Raw genomic sequence first — 24,165 nt, 5'->3', positions numbered from 1 at the left:
ATGGGCTGCGGGAGGCGGGGGCAGGGTCAGATGTCTTGAGTCTCAGTGCCTGGGGGACACCCAGGTGGAGGTGTGTGCTATTCATTCATTCATTCATGCAGCTGTTAAGTCAGTGATTCATTCATCCAGTGAATATTGCAGACCTACCGTGAGGGGTGGGAGCTGGGTCTGGGAGACAGACTGGCACCCAAATAAAAAGGCTTTGAATGTCAGGACAAGAGGGTCAGGCTTTGGCCTCTGGGCGAGAAGAAAGTACAGCAGCAGTATGAGGCTGGGCAGGGGCGCGTCCAAAGGGAAATCTGGCCCAGGGCCCCTTGGAGCTCTCTATTCTCACCCAGGATCCTTTCAAAGTTACAAGTGGACCACAGAGGTCCGGGAGATGATTTTCATTGACACATGGGAAAAATTCTAACCTATTTTAACAGTTGTGTTTATGTAAATGTGTATTAGGAAAAAAATGTGTAACGGGCACATTAGTGCCATGATTTCACAGACGTTATTGCTTAAGATGAAACCAAAATAGGCATTTAAGTTAAAAGAAAAAAGTTGGCTTAAAGAAAAATATTAAATAAATAATCGTGGAAGTGGTATGTGATTATGGTACGCGGACGGCTCAAGCGAGGGCCATTCTTACCCTTTGCTCAGGCCAGAGAGGGACGGGGAGGAGGGAGGAGGCCCATGGGACCACTCAGGCTTCAAGTCCTTTCGGGCACCTGCTGGGCGGCGGGGAGAAGTAGCTGTCTTCCAGTCTCACAGGTTGCAGCAAGAAGGCTGCAGGTTAGATTAAAGAAAGCACTTCCAGGCAGGCCAGGTGAATGATCCCAATGAGTCCCTACTGAGAGTTACTGGAAGGGTTGTCTTCATGCAGGGAACAAATGTCACACTGTCTGTCTGAACCTGGGAGGAGGAAGGACCACCTGGTTTGAAAGCAGGGGTCCTGAGTGAGCACACAGAGGCTTGGATGGGGAGGCAAAGGCGGCCTCCTCCCGCCCCGGCAGACAACTTTCCCAGCTCCATCCCCTGCAGTGAGCAGACATGGATAGAATGACCATCCGTCTGTCCATGGATAGAATGGCTGTTGACCTTGGATGTTGACCTTGACCCCCATAGGTTGGCCTGACCCACAGCCCAGAGTAGTTATTATGCAGCCTGTTCTGCCCTGGGCACCTGCTCCCAGCCTCCCTGTAGCCACACACCCTGGGCTTGTGTGCACACGCCAACCTCGACATTGTATAAGCTTGAGTTAGCAATTTGTACGTGCACAGCTGCTAACCCACCCTTGCCTGTGTGCTGCCGCTGGCCCTGAGCACGCGCTCATGTGGGCACGTGCTGGCCCTGGACCCGTGACTGCACATGCCCCGTGCCCTGAAATGAGGCTCTGCCCTTTTGTTTGCTCACATCACCCCCTTTCTCCCCAGGTGCCCTTGGGGCCATGGTCCTTGCCCTGCCCGGGGGCTAACGGGCAGGTCCAGGCCTCTGGAGGTCACTGGGCTGACTGCCCTCTTCGGCTGGTGGCTGTGATGAGCCGTCCTCCCCGCCGCCAGCGCCAAAGCCGGCCCATCCTGGCCACACACTCCCTCAGGTAATGGAAGCGTCAACTTGATTCATGGCCATTCGTCCGCGGCAGCCAGGCCTGAGGACAAGGCTCGCCGGGAGGCTCATCTCTGGGAAGAGCCGCTGCTTCCAAGGTGCCGACTCCTTGTTTGGGAGGAAGTGGGGACAGAGGAAAGCAGCTGGGGCTGCAGAGTTAGTTCAGATCCTGAGACCACCGCTGACCTGCATTGGGCCTCATTCGTCGATAACTATTTGCCGAGGGGCTTCCGTGTGCCAGGCGCTGAGTGTGCACTGGAGCTGCCACGGTGAGTCAGAAAGACACTGACTCTATCCTCATAGAAAGGATATTCCAGGGCGGAGACAGAGATGACTTTAATAATTCTAACAAAAATATCAGTTCAGCTTCTGGGAAGCGCTGTGTAGGCGAACCACGGAAAGACCGGATTTAAACTGCAGGGGTGAGGGCGGGCCTCTCAGAGGAAGGGCCATGGCAACAGGGATTGAAGGATGAGGAAGGAGGCAACGAGGCAGTGTGGGCAGAAGTCACAGCATGTGCAAAGGCCCTGGGGTCGACACGAATGCCGTGTGGTTGTGTGTGACACCGGGACAGTGTGCCTGGAGCTCCAGGCGAGGGCATGAGGCCTGCTACTGAGCAGGCGTCTGGGGTCAGAGTGTGTGGGGCCTTGTGGATTATGGCAAGTTTGGCCTTCACCTGGAAGGCTGCAGGGGACCTCTGATAGGAGGGTTTTAAGAGATGGACACATCAGCTCTGCGTTTTGGGAAGTTCACCCAGGTCTGGGAGATGGGGTGCAGGGCAGAGGCAGGGTGACCAGAGAGGAGCTGCTGCAGGTCCTGGAGGGAGATGGGGAGGAGCGAGGGGCGCCTGGACTGGGCTGGCCTTTCTCGGAGCCTCCCTTTGGGGCTTTGATACTGTGCAGGCAGGGATGCTGTAGGCCACATGAGGCCTTCGTGGAAACCAGGAAAGAGTGTCCTCTGAATGGACGACTTAGAAAAGCTCCCGTCCCCAAGCCACGAGAGATGGGGCCCTGGAGCACATAGCCTGGGAGGCCTGGAGTTTAGCTCCTCTCACCCCTCACCCCTCACCCAGGGCTTCTGGGCAGTGAACAAATTACACCGCTGCACTGGTGGACAGCCCCGCCGTGGGACCGAAGATAAACTCAGCCCAGCCAGACCACCAGTCATGAGGAAAAACCAGTCTCCTCCGCGCGGGGATTTACTGCATAGACAGACAGGAAATCACGGCCCGGGACCTCTTCCCTGTGCCCGCACAGCCCGGCCCACCATTCCCTGGAAATTGCTTTTCGGGCCACATTTCACCCCGGACGGACGCTGTCTGAGCCTCTGCCTTTGGGGAGGCCGGTGGCTGGGGGATGGCCAGAGGCCTGGCAGGGGAGCAGGCAGCTGCCAGGACTGGCCAGGACATTGGGGAGGGAGGGGCCCTGGGACTCGGGGGGCGGGGAGCGGGAAGGGGCCTCTGCCTGGGAGAAGTTCCAGGGCATGAAGCCGAGATGGTGAGTCAGTGCACCAAGCCCCCTTCCCTGGACCCTGCTGACCCTCCCCCAGAACTTCCAGGGTGAGTGGGTGGGTGTCAGGGGTGGGAGGTGCAGGCAGGGTGGGTTAGAGAGAGGAGGCGAGGGAGGGGCTCAGAGCAGGGACAAGAGCTGGTGGGGGAGGGGAGACAGCACTCACTCTCTGAGGCCGGTGCCCTTTGAGGACCGACCAGCTGAGGCTGGAGGGCATCCCGGAAGTTCAGGTGGGCGGAGCGGGAGCGAGCGCCGTGCTGCTCTGGTGAGGAGCCTCAGCCCAGAGCTGGGCAGCCCTGGGGTCCCATCTCAGCCCCCAGGCCACTCTCTTACTGTGAAAGCCTCAGTTTGCACACCTGTAAAGTGAGGGCAATCATAGAGCTTAGCCAGCGTGCCCTCCCTCCCAGGAGATGCCCCAAGGGCACGCAGAGCGACTCCATGGAGCAGGCATGGCTGGCACCCTGCGACCTGGGTAAGGAAGCTGAGGAGGCACGGGGCATAACGTCACTCGAGAAGGTCGCACAGCTAGGAGGTGGTGGGGCCCACCCTTGAGCCCTGGCTGGCTGGCCCCAGGGCCGTTGCTCCCATCATCAACACGCTGGGGAAAGGGTACCCTCGAGGTCTCGGTGTCTAACAGTGATACGCACCTTCAGTGACGAAACCCACAGAGCATCCAGCTTGGTATGGGCTCCGTATGCATTGGCTGTTATTATTTTTGTTGTTATTATCACAGAATGTGACTACCGAAGGCTGTCCCTTCGGCAGGGGCTGAGTGGAGCAGTTTCCCAGAGGCTGGGAACCTGGAAGTGGTGTCGCGAATGCCGCGTAGAGGTCCAGGGACATGCCTGACCGCCAGCCCCATGGCACACTGGGACACACAACCCATTGGTCAGACGCCTCGCCTGCTTCCCCTGGCCCCCTGGCCTGGGCCTGTTGCCTGACTGGATGTTTGAAGCTTGAGTCCCAGGATGCCAGGAGAGCTCTCTGCGTGCCTAGGAGGCTGAGCCCCACCCCTGCTGGGCCCTATAGCACTGTCACCCCGTCCCCTCCTGCTCCTCCACATAATCAACCTGTCTCTGTCTCAGGGGTGCAAAGTCGGATGCCTGTAGAATTGTGATGTCGAGGCCAGTGAGGCAAAAGGGGCTGGTGGGGACTGCAGTGATCCGGGGAGGACCTGCCGGGCTCAGGGCCAGCTCTGGCTTTGGGGACCATCTGGTAATGTGGGATGAGAGATGCCAGAGCTTCCAGTTTTTCCAGAGAAGCAGGGAATTGCCAGACCAGGGCAGCCAACCAACCCCGAGGAGGCTGAGCCTCCAGACTGTGAGCTGCCGTTTCACTCAGAGGCCAGGGGGTGCCTGGAGCCTCGGGAAAGGACCATCCTGGCTCCAGGTGGGGTGGGAGGTGAGGCCTGCGGAGGGACCCAGGGCGTCCCAGCAAACATGTCTGGGCATGGGGCAGCTGTCACCTGTCTGGCTATAGAAACAGCCTTGGCAGGCTCTGCGGGACCCTCTGGGCCCTTCTGAGGTCATGGTGCCAGTGTTGGAACTGTCTGGAGCCAGACAGACAGACAGAAGCCGGTCCTTCCCACTGAAGAGCAGAGAAGGCAGGTCCCCAGGGCACGCAGGCCTGCGGGGAGGCTCCCCTGGGGGGCTGTGCCTGCTCTGCCTTAACCCTCTTGTCAGCTGTGGCCAAGATTCATTCCCAGCAGACCATGCCTGGGTGCCAACGAGCCCCTGCGTGGTCTGTGTGCCAACTGACAGCTATGGTTTGGGGCTGATTTACACCCCTGTGTTTTCAGGGTTGGGGTGAGATGCAGGGAACAGGGAGCGGGATGTGGAGAGAGAGGGAGGCCTCTGTTCTCCAGGAGGGCTGGGGCTGGGGACTGCAGCTCCAGTTGGCATAGGTTACCCCACTGACCCCTGCCTTTCTGCCCCTGGGGATTGAGGGGCGGGGCTGAGGTCTCAGGAATAATCCCCTCCCTCCCTTTACCTCCCTGGAGAGGCAAGAAGGGCTGAGGGGGTGGAACCAGCCCTGGGCACTCATGGAACCAGGGATCAGGGACTGAAACCTCCCGGGGGCCAGGAAGGGAGGGGGGCTGATGTTCAGGCTGAGCTGGGGTGGGAGCCGGGGTGGACGGTCGGCTTCACAGGACTTGTAACCGGATTTATTTGGCTCACTCAATGTTTACTTAACTTAAACAACAATTTAGAGGCAACATTTAAAAGTCAGATTTCAGATTAAAAATAATTAAAACACCTGGATTCCTGGCTTCCCTTAAAACCCCTGAAGATCTGGCCTTTCGGGCCCCTGGGTGCTGAGCTGCAGCTGCCCCCTAGAAGGGGCCCGTGCTGCCCTGTTGACCAGGTCCTTGAAGGCCAGCTTTGCTCCCCGACGTTGCTTGCCTGGCTCCTGAGCAACAGGGACCCAGGCCCAGGGCCCTGGCTGGTGGCAGGAGAGGCTTAGAAGTTGGGATGCCCAGCCGGCCTCACAGCCCACAGCTGGAATGCGGGAAGGGCTGGCCTGCGTTTAGGGTCTCCAGGGCTGGCGCAGAGACACAAGCCCTGGCAGCACCAGGGTGGCTGGCAGAGCAGGGCCCTTCTGTCTTCACAGGAACTCAGAGGGGAGCAGGGGCCGGGGCAGGCCCCCTAGAGGCCCTGCCATTTTCCCTGCATTCGGGCAGGACAGAGGCCCTCTCCCCTCTCGCTGGTTCAGTGGAGGGAGGTGGGGTCTCCAGAGGGCCCTCTTACCTAGTGCCAATGCAATTGCTGGCAACCGAGCTGCAGTCTAGACCCCTGGCCCCTTCAACTGAACCTTCTTCCCACTCAAGGGCTGCTTTATCCAGATGCCAACGCTCACCCCTAAAGGATGCAGGGGCGTGGGGAACCGCAGGAGGAGCCAGCAATCCAGCATCTGGGGGCTGGGCTTTCAGAATCCACACATGCTGAAGGGAAACCCCTGGGCCCAGGGAATTTCACCCCGTCTCAGCTCTCCCTTGGTTATCTCAGGATTTGTGTATTGACTAATAGCTCTCCAAGCTGTGTGTCTTGGGCAAGTTACTCAACCTCTCTGTGCCCTGGTTCCCTTGTCTGTAAAAGGAGGCTCATAATCATACCTACCCTACAGGGCTGCATGCGGATGAAATGAGTTAGTTCCAGGCAGGTAATAACCACTATAAATGTACGGGCTTCTATTACCTGGCCAGGACCACGACCCCATTTGCAGGTGGGAAAAGGGAACAGCCAGCCTCCAGCGGACTCTGACTCAGTTCTTGGCGGCAGCACAGGCTCCCTCTGTCTGAGCCCAAATCCAGTGCATCAGACCATATTCTTAACAACATCTTTTATTGATTTTGCAAGAGAAAAAAATAGAGAGTTAATGCCTGTACAGCTTTTTTTCCCCCGAAATTGCATGGTACATACAATTATTCTAAACATCAACTGAGGTTCCGGGAGCAAGAGTGTGCGGTGTTCGTGCAATCTCCCGGACACGTCTGACCTGTACACGTGCCTCGGCGGGGATGGAAGGCTGGGCTCCCTTGAAAGCCACGGCACTGGTTTTTGTCACTAAAAGCTGGTCAGGTCTCCTGGGAGCCCCGAGGCCCCGGAGGCACTTGCCACATCTGGGATGTGAGCAGGGCAGCCGGGGGCTAGCAAGCTACAGAAATGATGGATCTTCTCCGGGAGAAACAATTCCTTATCTTCACATCAGCCCCACGCTCCAAATGAGAAGCTCATTTGCATAGCTGCTCAGCTGAAGCTGCAAAGCTCATAAAGTATTTGCTGGGGCTTTTGGTTGCATAGGAACTACTTTGAGTACAGTAACGCGGCAGGGCTGGGCCGGGCGCCAGGAAAACAACGGATTAATATTTGGAACAAGAAATTACCCACCACTGGGAAACCAATTAGGTCCCTGATCCGAGCTTGTTACACAGGTGGAAATAGATGCGTTTTGGGCTTCACGCAGCTGGGGATGCAACCCTATTTCCAACTTGCTGGGAAGCTGCTCGATGAGGGAGCAGGGGTGGGGACCCCCGGCACCAAGAACCTCACTGCCTGATGCCCAGGACACGGGGTCAAGGACAGATGGAAAGGGAGACAGCAAGCGCGAAAAGCCTGGATCAGACCGAGGGCAGGGACAGGCGGGGAGTGAGGGCCCCGCCCCCTCCAGGCTAGTTCCAGCGGAAGGGGGCGGGGCCTCTGGGGCCCGAGGGTGGGGCCGTGGCCCGAGGGTGGGGCCGTGGCCCGAGGGTGGGGCCGTGGCACCGGTCCTCTGTCTCCGGGCCCTGCATCCAGAAGGCATCTGGGTGGGTCCTACTGGCCCTCTGGGGTATGACGCTGCCCACCTGTCCTATCTGGGCCAGGCAGCTCCTCAGGGACAAGGCCCCGCAGGCCAGGGTGGGGCCGGCTCTAGGCCTCGGGTGGGTTCAGCTCCCTCCGTTGCTCAGCAGGACACATGCCCTTGGCAGATCCCTTCTTGGGCTTGACCAGAGGACAGAGGCCCTGCAGGACCAGCTCCCCTCAGGGGATCCCTCCTTCTCAGCTGGGCCTGGGCGGGACCCAGGATGGGTGAAGGGGTGGTAGCAGTCCAGGCTAGACATCTAGGGGGGTCCAGGGGAAAGTCCCACCTGCTCAGCTGGCTCCGCAGCCCCCAGATGAGGCGGGGATGTGGTGGGGGTGGGAGCTGCTGGCCCCTCAGCGGGGGCCTCGGAAGGCAGGACCCCACGCCTGTCGGTGTTGGTGTCTGACGCCTGGCCTCCTTTGCCCGCTCAGCCATACTCCAGGCCCTGGCACAGCTGGCCATGGTACCGTCCTGCCTGGAGTCAGGCTGAACCCGCGGATCCCACGACAGGCCTCAGCGGACTCGGGCCCTGCTTTGCTGGATCTCACGGTAGAGCCACGGAGCCAGGGGACCCCGGGCTCCCTGCAGCTGGGCCCAGGACCGCGGGGGACAGTGGAAGGCCACACCACACCCCTTCTTCCACCTGCCCAGAACTCCTGTATTTCCCAGGGCCGTTCACCCCTTGAGTCCCTTCTCTCCAGCGGGCTCCCTCCACGCTGCAGCTCCCTTCCAGCTCTTGGGGTCCGGGGTCTGGGCTGGCCCACACAGAGGCCTGAGGGCGGGGGACATGGGTGCTGAGTGGGGGCCGGGTGACGGAGCCCCACCCCGGCTGAGAGGACCAGCTCCCCCTCCTTCAGCGGTCAGCACCGCCAGCGTCTCGCTGTCTCCTTCTCGCTGATGCAGGTTTTGGGGCGTAAGGCTGTCGAGGGAGAGCACAGAGGGAGCAGTGTCACCCAGCCACCATCCTCGAGGGCTGCCCCATACCCTTGGGGTGAAATCCAGGCTGACTGGGGTTGCCATTCACGGCCCCTGGAGACCGGGCCTCCGCCCCCAGCAGCCTCGAGCTCGGAGCAGGCTCCGCCACGCTGTTCCCTCTGCCTGACCGACCCTGAGCACCTTTCAGGATCCAGCTCGAGCATCCCTCCTCTGGGAAGCCCTCGCCCTGCGCATCCTCTCCTGGTTTCCCGCGGCCCAGGGCAACCCTTTCAATATAGCGCTTCTGCCCTTCATGGCCCTTTTCCCTCTGTACATGCAAGGCTTGGCTTCTGGGAAGCGCACCACATTGCTCCCGGGGTTCTGCCCCCATCAGCCCCCCCGCAGCCCCCTGGGGAAGGCTCCTGGGTGGAGGAGAGGGGTCTGAGGGCTGGCAGGGGCGAGAGACGGTGTGTGATGCTGCCAGCTCCTTCTCTGTTCCCACCAGACTCCTGAAGGCGGGTGGGAGGGGTGCTCTGGGCAGAGAAGGAAACTGACCTGGGTCAGCTGCATTCTGCTTCCTTTTCGAGTTGGTAACGATTTGGTTTTCATTCATCATCTGCACGTCCTGATCCTCCACCTGGTTACTGCGGGGAGGGAAAAGCCAGAAGGTTCCATCAGGCTCCAGGCCGCGTGTCCCTGCCATCCTTCCTCGTTAGGGCCGGCAGGGGAGGGGAGCACGGAGCCGGCTCAGGGCGCACCTGATGGCGGTGTGCTTCTCCTGGTGACAGATGTCCGTGTCCTCGGTGAAGAGGATGGTGTGGTAGGGTACTGTGGGCTCGCACGTGGGCAGGATGCCCCTGACCAGGTGGCCCACCATGGCCAGGATCCCATTGTACACGAGCAAGTCATCCACCAGGAGCTGGACAGACAGAGGAAGGCCTGTGTGGCGTGTGGTCCATCATCCCCCTCGTCCTTCCCACGTGTGACCTCGGGCAAAGTGCATCACTGCTCAGAGCCTCGCCTACTGGGTGCGCGGCCTCAAATCTTCAGGACGACCAGGAAAGGCACCTGGATTAGCCCCACATTGCAGATGGGGAAGCTGAGGCTCAAAGGGCTAAAATCTTTCGCCCATGTGGCAGGGCTGGGAGGCAAACTCGGGTCTCTGGTCCCCCAGGGCCCTAGCTCTCCCTACCCCAGAGTCGCCTCCGGCAGGAAGAGCTCCCTACACCAGTAGGATTCGAGAAGAAAAGATGAAAGAAAAGCCACTCTGTTTTTTTCGGGGTGATGATTCAAATCACTTGGAGGTTTTGAATTCACGGCTGGATGGCAAATCTCCCTGCCTCTGAGGACCAGGCACTTGTGTCTAAGGTTGCGGCCGAGAGAAGTAAATCAAACTGCGACAAATGATAATTGCCGGCAGCCTAATTACCAACGAGCATAATTATCTCCAAAAACTCAGCCAGTAAGTACTTACGCCAAACTCCTTCACCCCTCGATGGGGTGTTTTCGCGTAATTCCACAGTTTGATCATTGACACCGTGGTAGGCCGATCGAAAATCACATAAACCCGGTTCACCTGTCAGAGAGAAGAACTAATTAAAACAGGCATGTTTGGGAACAGAGGCACTGGGTGGGCCGGGGCGCGAGGGCGGTGGGTGCCCGAGGCAGTGCCGGCCCAGGTGAGCCGCCTGGGCTGCTCGGGACCGCTGTGCGTGGGGTTCCCGCCGCCTTTCTTCTCCTTGCAGCCCATCTTGAGTCAGGTCACGTGTGGCTGCGTTTGCAACAAACCGCTGAGCTGGCTGTTGAAAGGCCTGTTTTCCGGGCCTGGCATGGCCGTCATTCAAATGCCCGTGGAGAACTGGGTGCGCCCTTCCCTTCCCTCCAGGTCAGGTCCAGAAACACAGTCTGGGGCTCCAGGGGCCAAGGGAACGGTCCCCAGCTCCAGAGTCAAGAGGCACGACCTCCGAGCAATCAGCATAGCCTTGACCCCTGTTTGTCCTTTCTCCAAGTCATAAATGAAAAGCACAGCTGAGTGGCCCTGAAGGCACTGCTGGGTGATTTTCAGCGGAGATCTCTGAACCTCTGCTGGGGGAGGGGGAGGGAGGTGTCCCAATCTGTGGCAGATCAGCTAGTAAAGTGGGACCCAACAGCCTCCACCAGTTCCTCACCCCCAACAAAGACTCGCAAATATTAGGGGGCCCCTTGCAAGACAGAATAAAGCAGTAAGAATTCAGTGTTGGCCACAGGCTGCAGACTTCGTTTTGTCCCAGCCCTGGGTCTCAGCCCCAAGAGGACGTAGGGGGATGTGGAAAGGGTCTGCCTTCTGCTTGTACCGTGGAAATAATAAAGGTCTAGAGGAGGGTCCTCAAACTCAGTTGCCCACAGCGTTCAACTGGATACAAATGTTTGAGTCCAGCTAGAAGAGGGAGAGACGGAGAAACTGCTCTACACCCAAAGGCCTTCATGTGAAAGACGTTGGCAAATGCCTGCTGGCCAAGATCAAGATGGCAGCAGGCTGGACTGGCCAGGGGGCCACCAGTTTGCAGCCCCAGGTCGGAGGGCTGATAGATCTATGTGGTTCCCCTTTGCAGTGGTGGGGCTGAGAGGTTTGGCCTCTTCTCAAGGGAGGCTGATGGACCATTGAAGGGGTGCTGCCCCTTCCTGTGAGGGTTTTGAGAGGAAAATGTACCCCTTATCTTCCCACCCAGTGGTCACAGGACTAGATGCCCAGCCCCTGCTGCACATCTACCCAGGCATCTGGCCCCGTGACTGAGAGGCTAGGGGGTGCCACCCAACCCGTCCCATCTCCTGGTCTCTCACCTCCCTCTCTACCACTATCGACCAGGCCCAGGCGGGCAAAGGCCCACCCCTAGGTTCGCCATCAGGCCTTGGAGCAAAGAGACAGGCAGGACCAACTGCAGAGTCTGAGACCTGGGAGACTGAGTCAGTTGGTTGGAAGAGCTTACCAGGCAGGTCTGAGGCCAGAGAGAGGGCAAGGTTGGGGTCAAGTGCCCAGCGACATAAAAAGGGAGCAGAAACAGTGAATGTGGAGAGGCTGGGGCTGGGAAGAAGAGGACAGAGTGGACTCTTCAGAGAGAGGCAGGGGCAGAAAAGAGAACCAGAGAGGGATGTCTTGCAGGGATCGACAGATGCCCAAGCCCCCAGGACCGCTGCACTGGGCTCCTGGCCTCAGAGTCCAATGTGGCCCTTCATCTCCCTGGTGTCCCCTTATAATATGCACCCTCAGAGCAAAGGGAAAGAACTCTGGCCAGGAAGAGCCAACCCGTCAGATGTGTTAGCAAAGACCCGAGCCTTCCTGGCGGCCCCTGGGCATTTTGACTTGTTCGAGGTTAACCTGGAAGAAAGATGTGTCACTGAGGCCAGGGACAGAAAGCCCCCCCATCCACCCGAGGGCTGAGAGCCTCCGGAACCCACCAGGCCAGGCAGGATGGGAGCCAGCCACATGTGTCTGCCGTCATTGGTGTCGTTCACTTGGTCGATGAGCTTGTCGGGGGTCCGGACGTCCCCACACACGCCCTCCAGAGAGTTGACGCTGTCGGGGAAGGCGGCGATATCTGTGGGCGCCTCTAAGCTCTCATAACCCAAAGCGGAGTGCTCAGCACCGCGCACCGTGGGCCACTCTTGCGGCCGCCAGCCTCCATCACGCTGACGGCGCGGCTCAGGGGACGCCAGGGCGGGCGCGCCTGGCGGGCAGAGCCGCCATCTGCTGCTCTGGGCAGCCAGAGAAGTGACAGCCAAATTAGACATGCTCTGGGGAAAATGAAAGCAAGGAGGCTGAGGGGAATCGGGGTGAGGGTGGAGGCGTGGCCAGTTTCAAGGAAAGGGGAGGAAAGCAGGCAGAGAGCAGGCTGAAAAAGATGGGTTTCATGGACGTGCTGGAGGCGGGAAGAAAAACTGTTGCTGTCTCGTTGGAGAGTGGAGGGCAGACTCTGAGAAGGTTTTCCTTTGCGAGGGGATGGACGGGGTCCTGGCTGGATTCTGCCTTGGCATGTGACCACCCTACCGAGACTGGGAGGATGTGGGGGGCGGAGCCTGACTCAGCTATTGCTACTCAACGGATGGGCATTAATGCGGACGGAGAGGACATGGTCCCAGCTCTGGCTCTGCCATCCTGACCTGTGAGATCTTGGGCAAGTCATGGGCTATCTCTGGGCTTGTTTCCTCATCTGTAAAATGGGAATAAACATCTCTATGTCCCAGAATTGATGAAGACTTATACATCTAAGGAATCACGAATAACGATCAAAACCACCAAGAATCACTTATCCCAGGTGAGGAGCATGGTGCCATGCCACCAGGGCAAAGCAGAAAAGGATCCAATCAGAACCCAGGGACCCCAAAGAGATGCAAGGGAGGCTTTCGGGTTTGACCTGCTCTGGTAGTTCCCTAACTGGTGCGCCAGGGATCACAGATCAAGAGCCCAGAGGGGTCAGGCAGGTTATATCAAAGGGAAGCAGGACAGCTCAGTGGTCAAGAGCATGGTCTTTGGAGCCAGACTCCCAGCTCACTGGCTGTGTGACCTTGGGTAAGTTACTCAACCTCTCTGTGCCTCACTTCACAAGATTGTTGTGAGGGCAAATGAGGTACATGGGACAAGCCCTGGCACCGAGTGAGCCCTTGGTGAATATTAACACTATGTTTCTGGGGCCTGGGAAGTATCAGTGGAGGTAGAGGACTGGGATCAAGCAGGTGGATGCGCTTGGGGAGAAAGGGCAGCAGACACTCAGGTCCAGCCATCGTCACTATGCAGGACTGTGGCCTCGCACTGCCAACTTCTCAAGAGAAGCTGAAGTTTGGGTTGTCATCTGAAACCTCCTGATTTTTAAAAAATATTAGCGACTAACTCAAAACATTTAAAAACTCACTGGGCTAACAGTTTGCTAATTCTGGTGTCGGCATTCTGTGAGCAAAGGGCTCCATGGTCAATAAATTCAGGACACACTGGGTTGAACACAATAGAACAGGTTTCTCCCTACAGGCCTTGTCAGAGCCTTTACAACTCCAAAGTGTCTGTGCTTCTCCAAGAGGGGGCTGCAGTTGGTAGCCTCTCCCAAATTCCTGGACCACAGGACTCTTTGTTTTATGGATGTCTTGGCAGGTGTGCCTGGGAGCTTCTCTCTGCTTTGCAAGGGTCACATCTGACTGTAAGCAGAGCCCAGTGGCATTTTTAATTTCCAGGTCTGGTTCCTAAAGGGACATTTCTCTCTACATTCGAGGATTCTGCTTCTTCCCCCGACCCTCCCATGCTCCCTGCAGTCTGGGTGGAGCCCCCCTTCTGCCTAGAAAGGATACTGTTTTCCGACAGAGGGATTTTTTCTCCCCGTTCGTCATACAGCTCCAGGCTGGTAAGACCGATGTAATAGGGGTCACCCCAGCTGGTCAGGAGCTGAAACTGGAAAATGACTGGAGCATGTTATTAAGGAAAAACAGGCTTAATTTTCTGGAGAACAGAGGAAAACAATTACAAAGATAAAAGGGATATGTATTTATATATATATATGTTTATAGAGATGAACGAGAGAAAAAAATGATTTCTTTTTCCTTTGAGACTGAAGTCAATCAAAATGTATGTGGCATGAAATTTTCTTTAATTTAAACTGTGTATGAATGTGTGTATGTGTGTTTTAAGAATTCAGAAGCTTTCTCCAGGCCCCAGGAGGTAGGAGGACAGGCGGGGAGGGTGCACTCCAGGGAGCTGGCAGGATGGGGACGCATCTGTCACAAACTCAGTATTTAGAGCTGAACAGTGACCAGGCCTCAAACTACCTCCTGCCTCAGTTTCCCTGGCTGTAAAATGACACGAACAGAGTGCCTGTTCCCTGCTCCACCCGTTTCAAGTGTGCAGGGCGTGAACGGGGACGGGGGACGCGGGAGCATCACAGCATTGGGGGGATGGGCCCTGGCAGGGTGACCCCCCCCAACTCCCGCATTGCTGACTGCGCCTCACACAGACAACCGAGCATCCAGCCCTTCCTCAGCTCTGTCCCCCACTGGCTCCCAGCATCCCCAGGAGCAGGCAGGCCGGGAAGCCTGAGAAGTGGTAGGGTGGTCCCCAGGCGATAAAGCCGGAGGGAGAACAGGCTAGTGAGAGAGCCAGGCTGTCTGTGTTCACTAACCTGGTCCTACCCCTTCCCGGCTAGGTGGCCTGGCAAGTTAGTTAACCTCTCTGTGCCTCAGTTTTCTCAGCTGTGAAATGGGGATGCAGTACCCACCTCACGGGGCTAACACAGGAGGTTCATACAGGCGACCTACTGCAAACAGTGCTGGGTGGCAGAAAGGGTCCAGCACATTTGAGCTATGATTCCTTCTCTCTTCACCTCCTCCCTGCCTGGTTCCAAGGAGAGCCCCCAGCCCAGTCCCGGGGTCGGTTCCAGCTTCTCTGGCCCCCCCCCAGCTACAGTCCTTGGTGCTGCCTCCTGAACCTCAGCCCACCAGGGGGGCGGGGCCTGGAACTCCTCGGTCCCAGCAGCACCCAGTGTTCCCAAGGACCCGGGAGCTCTCCCATCCTCCCCTTAGTTTCCCTGCATGGGCTCCAGCTGCCTTGGCTGTGGTCTGGCTGAAACCCCAGGGCAGCAGCTGAGGCCCAGACCCCACCTCAGGGCCCGTGAGGAGGCCACAAGGGCCTCGCCCTCTCCCTGGGCTCTGGGCATAGAGCCAGTGCCTGGGATGCGAGGCGGGTGGAGGAGGGAGGATACAGCCACAGGGCATCAGGGGCGCCTCATAGTCCATGCTCGCCCGCTCCAGGCTCGTTGTGTCCAGTCTGAAAAAACACAGAACAGCACCAGGAAGCAGAGAATTGCAGTGGCCCGAGTCGCTGGTCAGTGATCCCCCGGGGAGGCAGTGGGGGAAGGACAGACAAGCTTCTGGAGTTCCCATCTACTGGGGGAGGCTCGTCACCTCGGGTTTGACTCGCATTCCTCAAAACAACCCTGGGAGGTGGGTACTGTCACATCCCTGGGTTGTGGGTGAGGAAAGTGGAGCACAGGGAAGTGAAGTCACTTGCTCAAGGTCACACAGTTGGGCGGTGGCAGAAGTGGGATGTGACCTGAGGTTGTCTGGTTCCAGGGTCCACACTCTTAATCACCCCACCCGACTTCAGCCCCTTCATGAACAAGGTAAGTCCACACTGTTCTGAGAGCTGAGTGAGACCCACGAAGGGCCGATGGGGTGGAGTGCTGGGAGGGGGCAGGCTACCCCAGGCGGTAATCAGGGAAGTGATGTCTGAGCTAAGGAGGAGGCAGCCATGGGAAGAGTCAGAGCTGAGCCTTCCAAGCCGAAGAGCACCCAGAACAAAGGCCCTGAGGTGGGACGGGGCTGGACAGTTGATGTTTGTCCCAGAAAGCAGCCAGATGGGCTGAAGTGTGGGGTGGGATGGGAGGCGGGCAGGGAGAGGAGGCAGGGAGGTGGGGAGAGCCCTGAAGTCTTTGCTTCATGATCTTGAGCAAGCGGCTTCACTCGCCTGGGCCTCAGTTCCCACATCTGTGAAATGGGCCTAACAATCCCTGCTTCAAAGGGTAGTTGGAAGGATTCCCTGAAGGATGACTACAAAGCATCTGGCTCACAGCAGGCACATGGGAGGGAGCCTCTCTCCTCCTCCAGACTCCTCCCCGCGGAGCTTCTCTCCCTGGTCCACGGCCAGTGCCCTCCAGCCCTGGCCTGGTTTTATTCAGTTTCAAGGGCAGTGTTATAATTAAGTGACTATTTTTCCCAGTATCTGGCCCAAGGAGTGATCCCAGCTACAGTGGAGGGAAACTCATTTTGTTTTGAGAGCTTGGCCTCTGGTACTTGGACATCAGGGGGTTTAAATGAATAAACTTAACGTGGCATTTACAAATTGTTATGAACTTAATGGCAGCTGAGACGGGCCAAGCAATCCCAGTGAATCCATGAAATGTTAGGCTCTATTTTTCTCTTTGAATCTTTCTAAATCAGGAATACAGAAACAAGAGGAGGAAGGCCCTTCCCCGAATTGGCCAGCAGGCATTTCTGGAATCTAGGCAGGCTTGAGCCTCTCTTCCCAGCAGGAAGCACAACGAAGCATTTAAAACCTCAAGCACTCCAGACTGTGAGAAACCCAAACATCCCCAGACAAGGTGGGTACATCCCCCAGGCTTCCAGAGAGGCTTGGCTAAGCTTTAGAAAACAGCCAAGTTGAAAAGCAATGTGTTTGATCATCATTTCAAAACCCTTCAGGTACACGTTTCAGAGCACGACGCAAAGCCAGCGCCCTTGGGCCGGGGGGGACCGTTCATGGAGCCGCTCCCCTCACCTCTGGGCTGGTGGGGGCAGCGGGCAGGGCTGCAGGTAGTCCACAAAGAGGATTTCTTGAGCAAAATCAAAGTGGCAGTTGCCCGGCCCCTTCCGGATGAGGAAGCCCTCAGGAGGGGAGACGCACAGGCCATCCAGGGAGACGTGGACGACTTTGGCCTAGCAAACAAAAGAAATAACAAGCCTGAAAAGCAGGAGCCAGCGTGAGGAGGGCGGTGAGCGCTGGCGCGGCTGGTGCTGCCGGCAGCTGTTATGTATGACTGGGGGCCTTCACAGAGCCCCCAGGCCTTTCTCCCAGACCAGAACCACTTGGCCGGGGTCCCCTTTCCAGTGCCATCCCTACTCTGTGCTGGGCGCTGGACGGATAGCAGGGGAGCAGGCAGGTGAGGCCCCAGCCACGGTGGACACGTGCAGACCTTCCCCGGTCTACTCGGCTGCAGTGGCCTGAGCAGGTATGACATGGTGGTCAAGGGCATGGACTCAGCTGCTCTGAGATCCACCACGAGTAGCTGGGCAAGTTACTTGACCTCCCTGCCTCAATTTCCTCATCTGTTAAATGGGCTCAACGAGGAGCTGACTTATATAAAGTCTCCAGAACAGAACAGTGCCTTGCGCAAAATACACACTGCACCAGTGTTAGCCTAGACTGATCCTTCTCCAAACCCTGGCTCATACCTCACCTCCTCTCCTAGCACCTTCCCCTGCGACAGAAATGGGCCCCTTCCTGATATTCTTTCTCACAGCCCTTGGCTTGTCCTTTTAAGGGCATGTACTCCCTAGCTGCGTCCTCCGTGGTTTCGGGGTCTCCCCTGATGGCAGAGACCCCAGCTGGATTATCTCTACATCCGCCTCTAGGCCTGGCACACAGTATGAATTTGCTGAATTGATTGGATCTGGGCCACCATGGCCCCCTGTTATAGGCCAGATTTTGCCAGCCGGATGGCCAGGATCTGCCAGTAAATGTCAAAGCCTAATGGCAGGATCTGAGGTGGCTCAGCTCTGTTCCCCCGGGGAACGAGGGTGGTAGGTGAGCAGAAAGGGGGCTAAGCCAGTACCCTCTCCGACTCCACATTTTGGAATCAGGGCTCCTTGGCGCCTCACTCCACCTTCATGGTTGGCAGCCCAGCCAGCTGCTGACCAAACTGGTGGTGTTTCACCCCGGGAGACACAGAGGGCTTCTCCGTGAGGAAAGGAAGGGGCCCTGTCCTGGGTCTCATGGATAACAATGTACCCTGGGGCTCTTCACCCTTCAGCATTTAGGGAGCCCCCGTAACTCAGTCAGTCAGTCACAGGGTGCATAAACCTAAAAGGTGTAGAGGGGCTGGAAATGGCGACCCCAAAGCTGTCACTACACCTCCACTCTGCTTTCCTCAAGCCTAATTCCTGCCTGGGCCCTAGGGCTGGACCTGTGACTCAGGCCTGGCCAAACAGAGAACTGTCACCCACTGGCCATGTGGTGGGTTCGGGGCGATGGAACTCGACCAGGACAATCAGCGTGGCTCTTGGGGTTCTGCTGGCTTGCTCTGCTAGACCTGGAGCATGCAGGATGCAAGCCCAGAGCGGCCAGCGTTGGCCCAGAGGAGACAGCCACCTGAAGTGAAGCTGGCAACAGAGCAAAGCAGAGGTCCAGGAAGTCCCTGTCCCTCTTCTAGGGCCACCACCACCTACTGGGAGCATCTGTGACTTCCCCAGACCCCGGTTCATTGCCTCAGACGGGGCTTTTATTATCACCTCCATCTTATAGCTAAGGAAACCAGAGTTCAGAGAGGCTAAGCAATTTGCCCAAGGACACACTGGAGGGGTGTGAAGCCCACCTCCTGGAGTGCCAGGCCTGCCTCTAACCTCATGCCAGGGGCTCAGAGCCAGGGTGCCCAGTGGTGCCTTGTGGGGTAGGCATCTGATGCACTTCCCTGGGGAGGGAGGGGCCAGAGTTCCCATTACTCTGCGCCCTGGGATTGCCCTCTCAGATGGCGCTCAGCCCCCCTCCCATGGTGGCCATTCATCACTGGCACCAAGGCTGGTGGGGGCCCGACCTGGGAAGCAGGGGCTCTGGGTCCAACGTTCCCAGGCGGTAAATCCAGGTCGTGGAAGCTCAACTGGAAAGAGGGATTCACTCAAGGGAAGGGAAAGGCCCAGAGGCACGAGTTGAGGCAAAAGAATGTTTCTTTAACGCCAATATAGCTGACATTTTATTCGCGCTCGACCCAAGAGCCTGCTTACAAAGACACCAGGGCGGCCTGGGGAGGGTTTGTAAACTGCACGCTCAGAGGAGCCGCCGGGGGCGGGCTGAGGGCTGCTCGCTCCGCTGTGATAAACCACCAGTCTTAAGTCCCTGGACGTATTGAGGACCCAGACCTGGGCTCACAGCACCCTCACAGGCCGGGTCCTGGCTTTGTCAACTTCCGTGGGCCAGAGGCAGGTATCCTCCTCCTCCTCCTCCTTTTACAGATGAGGACACTGAGGTCCAGGGAAGGCGGGCCACTTGCCAAAGGTCACACAGCTGGTAAGGGTCCGAGGGGGGATTCAGACACAGAGCCTTGTGCATTTAGGGCCCCAACTGCATTGCTATATTTTAGGTGACCTTGTCATCATCACTTCCATGTAGTGGGAGGGGACAAATGTCTCATGGTTCATGGTCACACGGGTCAGAAAATCCCATGAAAAGGGGGCACTTCTGATGCTCTTTTCCACATGCCAACAGAGGCCCCTGCTTTTTCACACCCAGAAGGAGAAGAACATAGAGTGGAAATTAAGAGTGTAGGCTCCAAGCTCAGCAGACGTGGACTGGGCCTCTAGCTGTGTGACCTGAGACGAGTGACTGGACCTCTCTGAACCTCAGATTTCAATACCCTGAAAGATGGGGGTAATAACACCTGCCTCCCAGAGGCTGGGATGCGGGTCCAATGAAATGACAAAGGCGTGAGAAGCCCTCAGCCCGGGCCTGGCCCCCAAAGCGCTCAGTGAACAGCAGGGCTGCAACCGACCACTGTGAGTTGGGGGCTGGGCCTGCTGAGGACCCCTGAACCCCCAGAAGAGACAAGGCGCTGCAGTTCTCCGAGTCTGCCCTGGCCTCTTTAGCCTGCATTTGCTGTTTGCAGAAGAAGGAAAAGGCAGCAGCTCTCTCTCCCTGGCTGTAACCTCCCGCAGCTTCATCTGGAAAGTTCCGAAGGATTTATGCTCCTCTCTGGCAGCCACGCCAGCCATTCATCAAGGCGCTGTTTCCCTGACAGTGGACTGAGCGCGGCTGCTGTTGCCCGGCTTACCCCTCGGTAGGTGTCCTCGGGAGATTTATTGTAGTTCCAGAAGCGCAGGCCTGCGATGCTTTCGGCTCTGTCGAGGTGGATCGTGACCACGTGGTCCAGCCCCGGCGAGAAGGGGACCAGCCACATGTGCTCATCCTCCATCGTGATGTTGGCTCCGTCGATTAACCTGCACTCAGTGGGGAAGGAGCGGAGAGATGGGGGCAGCCCGGTCTGCTGGGAGAACTCACAGTGTAGGGTCTACACCCACCCCTCTCCCCATGGCAGCCCCTGCCTGGCACGAGCCTGGCTGGATCCGGCTCATTAAGGGGAGGTGAGACTAATTAAAGCAACGGTGAGGAGCCATCTCTCATCTGTGAAGTTAGACAGAACAGGAAAACAAGGGGAAAAATAACAGTCTGTGCTGTTAAAGGTACAGTGAAGCAATCATCAAGGTTTTTAAAACGGGGATGGGGGTGTGTGCTATTTTTTAGGACCCTTTAACCCAGAGATCCCATTTCTAGAATTTATTCCCCCTAAGAAAAATTTATTCAACATGTCAAAAAGCTATCTGCACCAAGATACTACTTACATTAGCAACAAACAAGCAAACCCTAAAAGGTCTCAAAATAGGGAAAAGTTCAGTAAATCTGTACGGTAGTTAAAATGACAATCACAAGGATGACGCAGTGACGGGAAAAGGCAGGCTATGGGACGGCAGGGGCACTGATTTTAATGCTGTAAAATGAGGACAAGGGCCAGGAGAGATTATGCAAAAGTGAAAGATATATTTCTGTCAGAGGGGATGGGGGGGGGTGACTATTTCTATTTTCCCAAATTTCTATAAAGTGATGTATTGACTCCATGGTACATTTTGAAAGAATTCTATCCCTTCTTTCTTGTGCTGGGGGAGAAAGATACTAAAGCACCAGGGTGAACTTGGCAGCTCCTGGCGTGGGACAAGTACAAGAAGGGGCAGGTGCCTCCTGGGGGAGATGGTCTGGCCTGTAGTCACCCAGCCTGGGTCTCCCAGGGCAGCCCGCCACCGCTGGGAGGGGGCCCCCAGCACCCTCATGTTCTAAAAGAGCTTGTCACCACACTGCAGTCCCATCCTGGCCAGTTTCTGGTTCTCCTGCTTGAGACATCCTGCCTCATCCTTCCCAACTCTGCCCAGCACACCTCAGCCCAGACCCCAGCCCTGATCTCACTACCACTGAGAGGCCTGGCCCTGGAGATAGGGGCCCAACTCTCAGCCTCTTGGGCGACCCCCTCCCCTCACCCTCCCATTTTCCTGGTGGCTTTGAAGCTGCTGCCCTGGGAGGGACACAGGCTGCTGCCACACTTCCTAAATTTTTTTTTTTTTAAACATTCTATTGATTTATTTTGGTGGCGCAGCACGTGGGATCTTAGTTTCCAGACCAGGGATCGAATCCATGCCCCCTGCATTGGGAGCACGGATTCTTAACCACTGGACTGCCAGGGAAGGCCCCACGTTTCCTAGATTTTAAAATAAACTTTATGTTTTTCCTCTTACATTTTGAAGTTTTGGACTTGGAATAAATCTTACAATCGAAGTGTTCATCCAAGGAGGTAATGTTTCTTTTTTTCTCTAAAAGGCTGTTATTAAATTGATGGATGCTGTGTCTTACAATTGCTGGCATCTTAAAACTGAGGAAATTCAGCAATTTAACCCTGGGGTGTTTGTGGAATTAAGCTGACTGAGGTCTAAAGCTAGAGAACCTTCTGTTTCCTCCCCAAAGCAATTACCTCTCTGTCCTAGATATGGTGCCACCTCCAAAGCAAAACTACTGCCCAATTCTGAGAGTGGAGAGAACCGATGAAGCGTTTATAGCTGACAGTGAAGAGAGGTCCCTATAGACACCCTCAAGAATATCTAAATGATACTTCCTAGCTCTGTCCACAAAAAAAGCCTAGAAACAAGGATTGACCCAGAAGCAATGAGCATCCCTAGAGGCTAGATTATGGTCTCTAAATACCATTTCCCACTAGAAGGAACCTGGGCTTCTTGGAGAAATAGCTGATTCCATGCCTGGGACAATACACATAAAAGAGGAACCTGGACTACCTTGTCACATCAGAAAGCAAGGCAGCTATCAGAGACTACTATTTTACAAAAGGATTTGGGAGGTCCCAATGTCCAAAGAGGGATCAATTTGAGCATCAATTGGATAAAAACCGTAATAGATTGAAACCCTTCAAACACAGTAGGTTTAAATCCATGAGTTTATGGTAGTCAAAAGCAAACAAATGTTTTAAAGGATGCTAGAGAAACAATTTGCTCTTTTGAAAACTGAAAAATAAAGGGAAAGAATCAAACATTTAGGTTGTCTTTCCTGTTTGAATCGTACCTCAAAGTAACCAAATAATTGAGGGAAATTTCCCCTTTATTGACAAAAAAAAGAATGATAGGATCAGTGTATCACTGTTTCACAACCCCTAATAGAGTAATAGATCTAACCACTACGTATTGGCTGCCAACATCACAGAAAGCCTGACAACCAGATATTCCATGAGTCCTGAAGGGAATACACAGTGACATCCACGCCCTGATGGTTATGTCTTGCCCTAACGGTCAAACCTCAATCTGATCAGGCCTCTAGATCTGGTGAACAATTTACAAGAAATACAGGGGCCTGAAGAACAGGCTAAACGATCCCATAGCGATGCAGCCAGTAAAATCCAGACTCAACAGGGCAAAAACCCTGGTTTCTTCAACAGATAATGTATAAGGAAAAAAAGAAGAAAGATGGAAGGGAACCTAGAGATTATGAGAGGCTTAAGAGACATATCAACCTACAAAGGAACTTACTTACAAAACAGAAATAGACTCACAGTCATAGAAAACAAACTTACGGTTACCAAAGTGGAAAGAGGTGGGGGAGGGATAAATTAGGAGTTTGGGATTAAAATGTACACACTACTATATATAAAATAGACAACCAACAAGGACCCACTGTGTAGCACAGGGAACTCTACTCAATATTTTGTAATAACCTGTAATGGAAAAGAATCTAAAAAAGGAACATGAATATATAGATATATATATCTGAATCACTTTGCTGCTTACCCTAAACTAACACAACATTGTAAATCAACTATATTTCAATAAAAAATTTTTTTAAAATAAATAAATAAAATTTTAAAATTAAAAAAAAAAAATTATTTTTTGGCCGCGCCACTCGGTTTGCGGGATCCCAGTTCCCCGACTAGGGATCGAACCCGGGCCCTCTGCAGTGGAATTGTGGAGTCCTAACCACTGGACTGCCAGGGAATTCCCCCCAAATTTTTTTAAAACGAGGCATAACGACCAATCACAATGTATGGACCTTACCTGGATGTCAATTCAAGGAACAAACTGTTATAAAAGGGGGAAAAAGATGGTCAGGGAAATAGAAACATGCTGGATATCTAGTAATTTAAGAAATGACTGTTAGTTATTTAGGTGGAATAATGGTACTCAGATTATGTTTAAGTCCTTATTGTTTAGAGCTACATACTGAAATATGTAGAGATGAAATACTATCAGACCTGGGATTTGCTGCAACACAATCTGGGTAGAGGGTGGGTGCGGATGAACAAGCAGGGCCAGCCATGAGCTGATCACCTTTCCAATCGGCAGCGGGGACCACAGTGTGCAGGAGTGTGACTCGCCAAGATGGCCCGCGAGCAGGCAATGACAGCAGGCTGTGAGGGCCGCGGCTAAGGGGCACCTTAGAGGAAAGCAGGTAGGAGCCCACCATGGACCCCGCACATGCTCTGGGCCAGGGAGGGGCGCAGCTGTGATGTGGCAATCCCCCTCCCGCCCTCCAGACATGGGAATTATTGTCCCCATTCTACTGATAAGGAAACTGAGGCATAACTTAGTGGTTAAATGTATGGGTGTTGGTCTCCCATGGACCCGTGTTCAAATCATGACTCTGCCGCTCAACTAGTGTGGGTGACAATTTTAACCTCTCTGTACCTCAGTTTCTTCATCTGTAGAGTGGGGGCCTCTTTGGGCTGTTTGAGGTTTAAATGAACGAATATCTGCAACCTGCTTAGCATGGTCCAGTGTCTGGCATTAATAAATGCTCAAAAAATGGCAGTTATAATTTCCGTTATTATTATTATTATCATGTCTATTATTATTGGAGAGGTTAAGAAACTAGCTGGTAAGGGTCAGAGACAGGATTTGAACTCTCATCCCTCTGACTCCCCTAGACTCTTCTTGTTTGCACCAGCTGTCCTGATTCAGGGGGGCCGAGTGCCAGTCTGCAGGTTCTGGG

General features: G+C 55.4%; 1 protein-coding gene across 2 annotated transcripts in view; it reads right to left on the bottom strand.

Annotated features, from left to right (window-relative positions):
- Positions 1–6,455: 6,455 nt before the first annotated feature.
- LOC118881821 (katanin interacting protein) overlaps positions 6,456–24,165 on the bottom strand; it is a 195,123-nt gene continuing 177,413 nt past the window's right edge. For both annotated transcript variants that reach the window (XM_036827080.1, XM_036827081.1), the window contains 9 exons: positions 19,904–20,069; positions 16,642–16,799; positions 15,068–15,132; positions 13,665–13,775; positions 11,787–11,926; positions 9,826–9,927; positions 9,110–9,270; positions 8,907–8,995; positions 6,456–8,355 (listed from right to left, as the gene is read on the bottom strand). In XM_036827080.1, coding sequence (XP_036682975.1) covers positions 8,297–8,355; positions 8,907–8,995; positions 9,110–9,270; positions 9,826–9,927; positions 11,787–11,926; positions 13,665–13,775; positions 15,068–15,132; positions 16,642–16,799; positions 19,904–20,069 — 1,051 coding nt within the window. In that variant the 3' untranslated portion in view covers positions 6,456–8,296. The remainder of the gene's footprint in view (positions 8,356–8,906; positions 8,996–9,109; positions 9,271–9,825; positions 9,928–11,786; positions 11,927–13,664; positions 13,776–15,067; positions 15,133–16,641; positions 16,800–19,903; positions 20,070–24,165) is intronic.

The sequence above is a fragment of the Balaenoptera musculus genome, chromosome 15, assembly GCF_009873245.2.
Source record: "Balaenoptera musculus isolate JJ_BM4_2016_0621 chromosome 15, mBalMus1.pri.v3, whole genome shotgun sequence".
NCBI lineage: Eukaryota > Metazoa > Chordata > Mammalia > Artiodactyla > Balaenopteridae > Balaenoptera > Balaenoptera musculus.
This window is presented reverse-complemented; position numbering and strand designations above follow the sequence as displayed.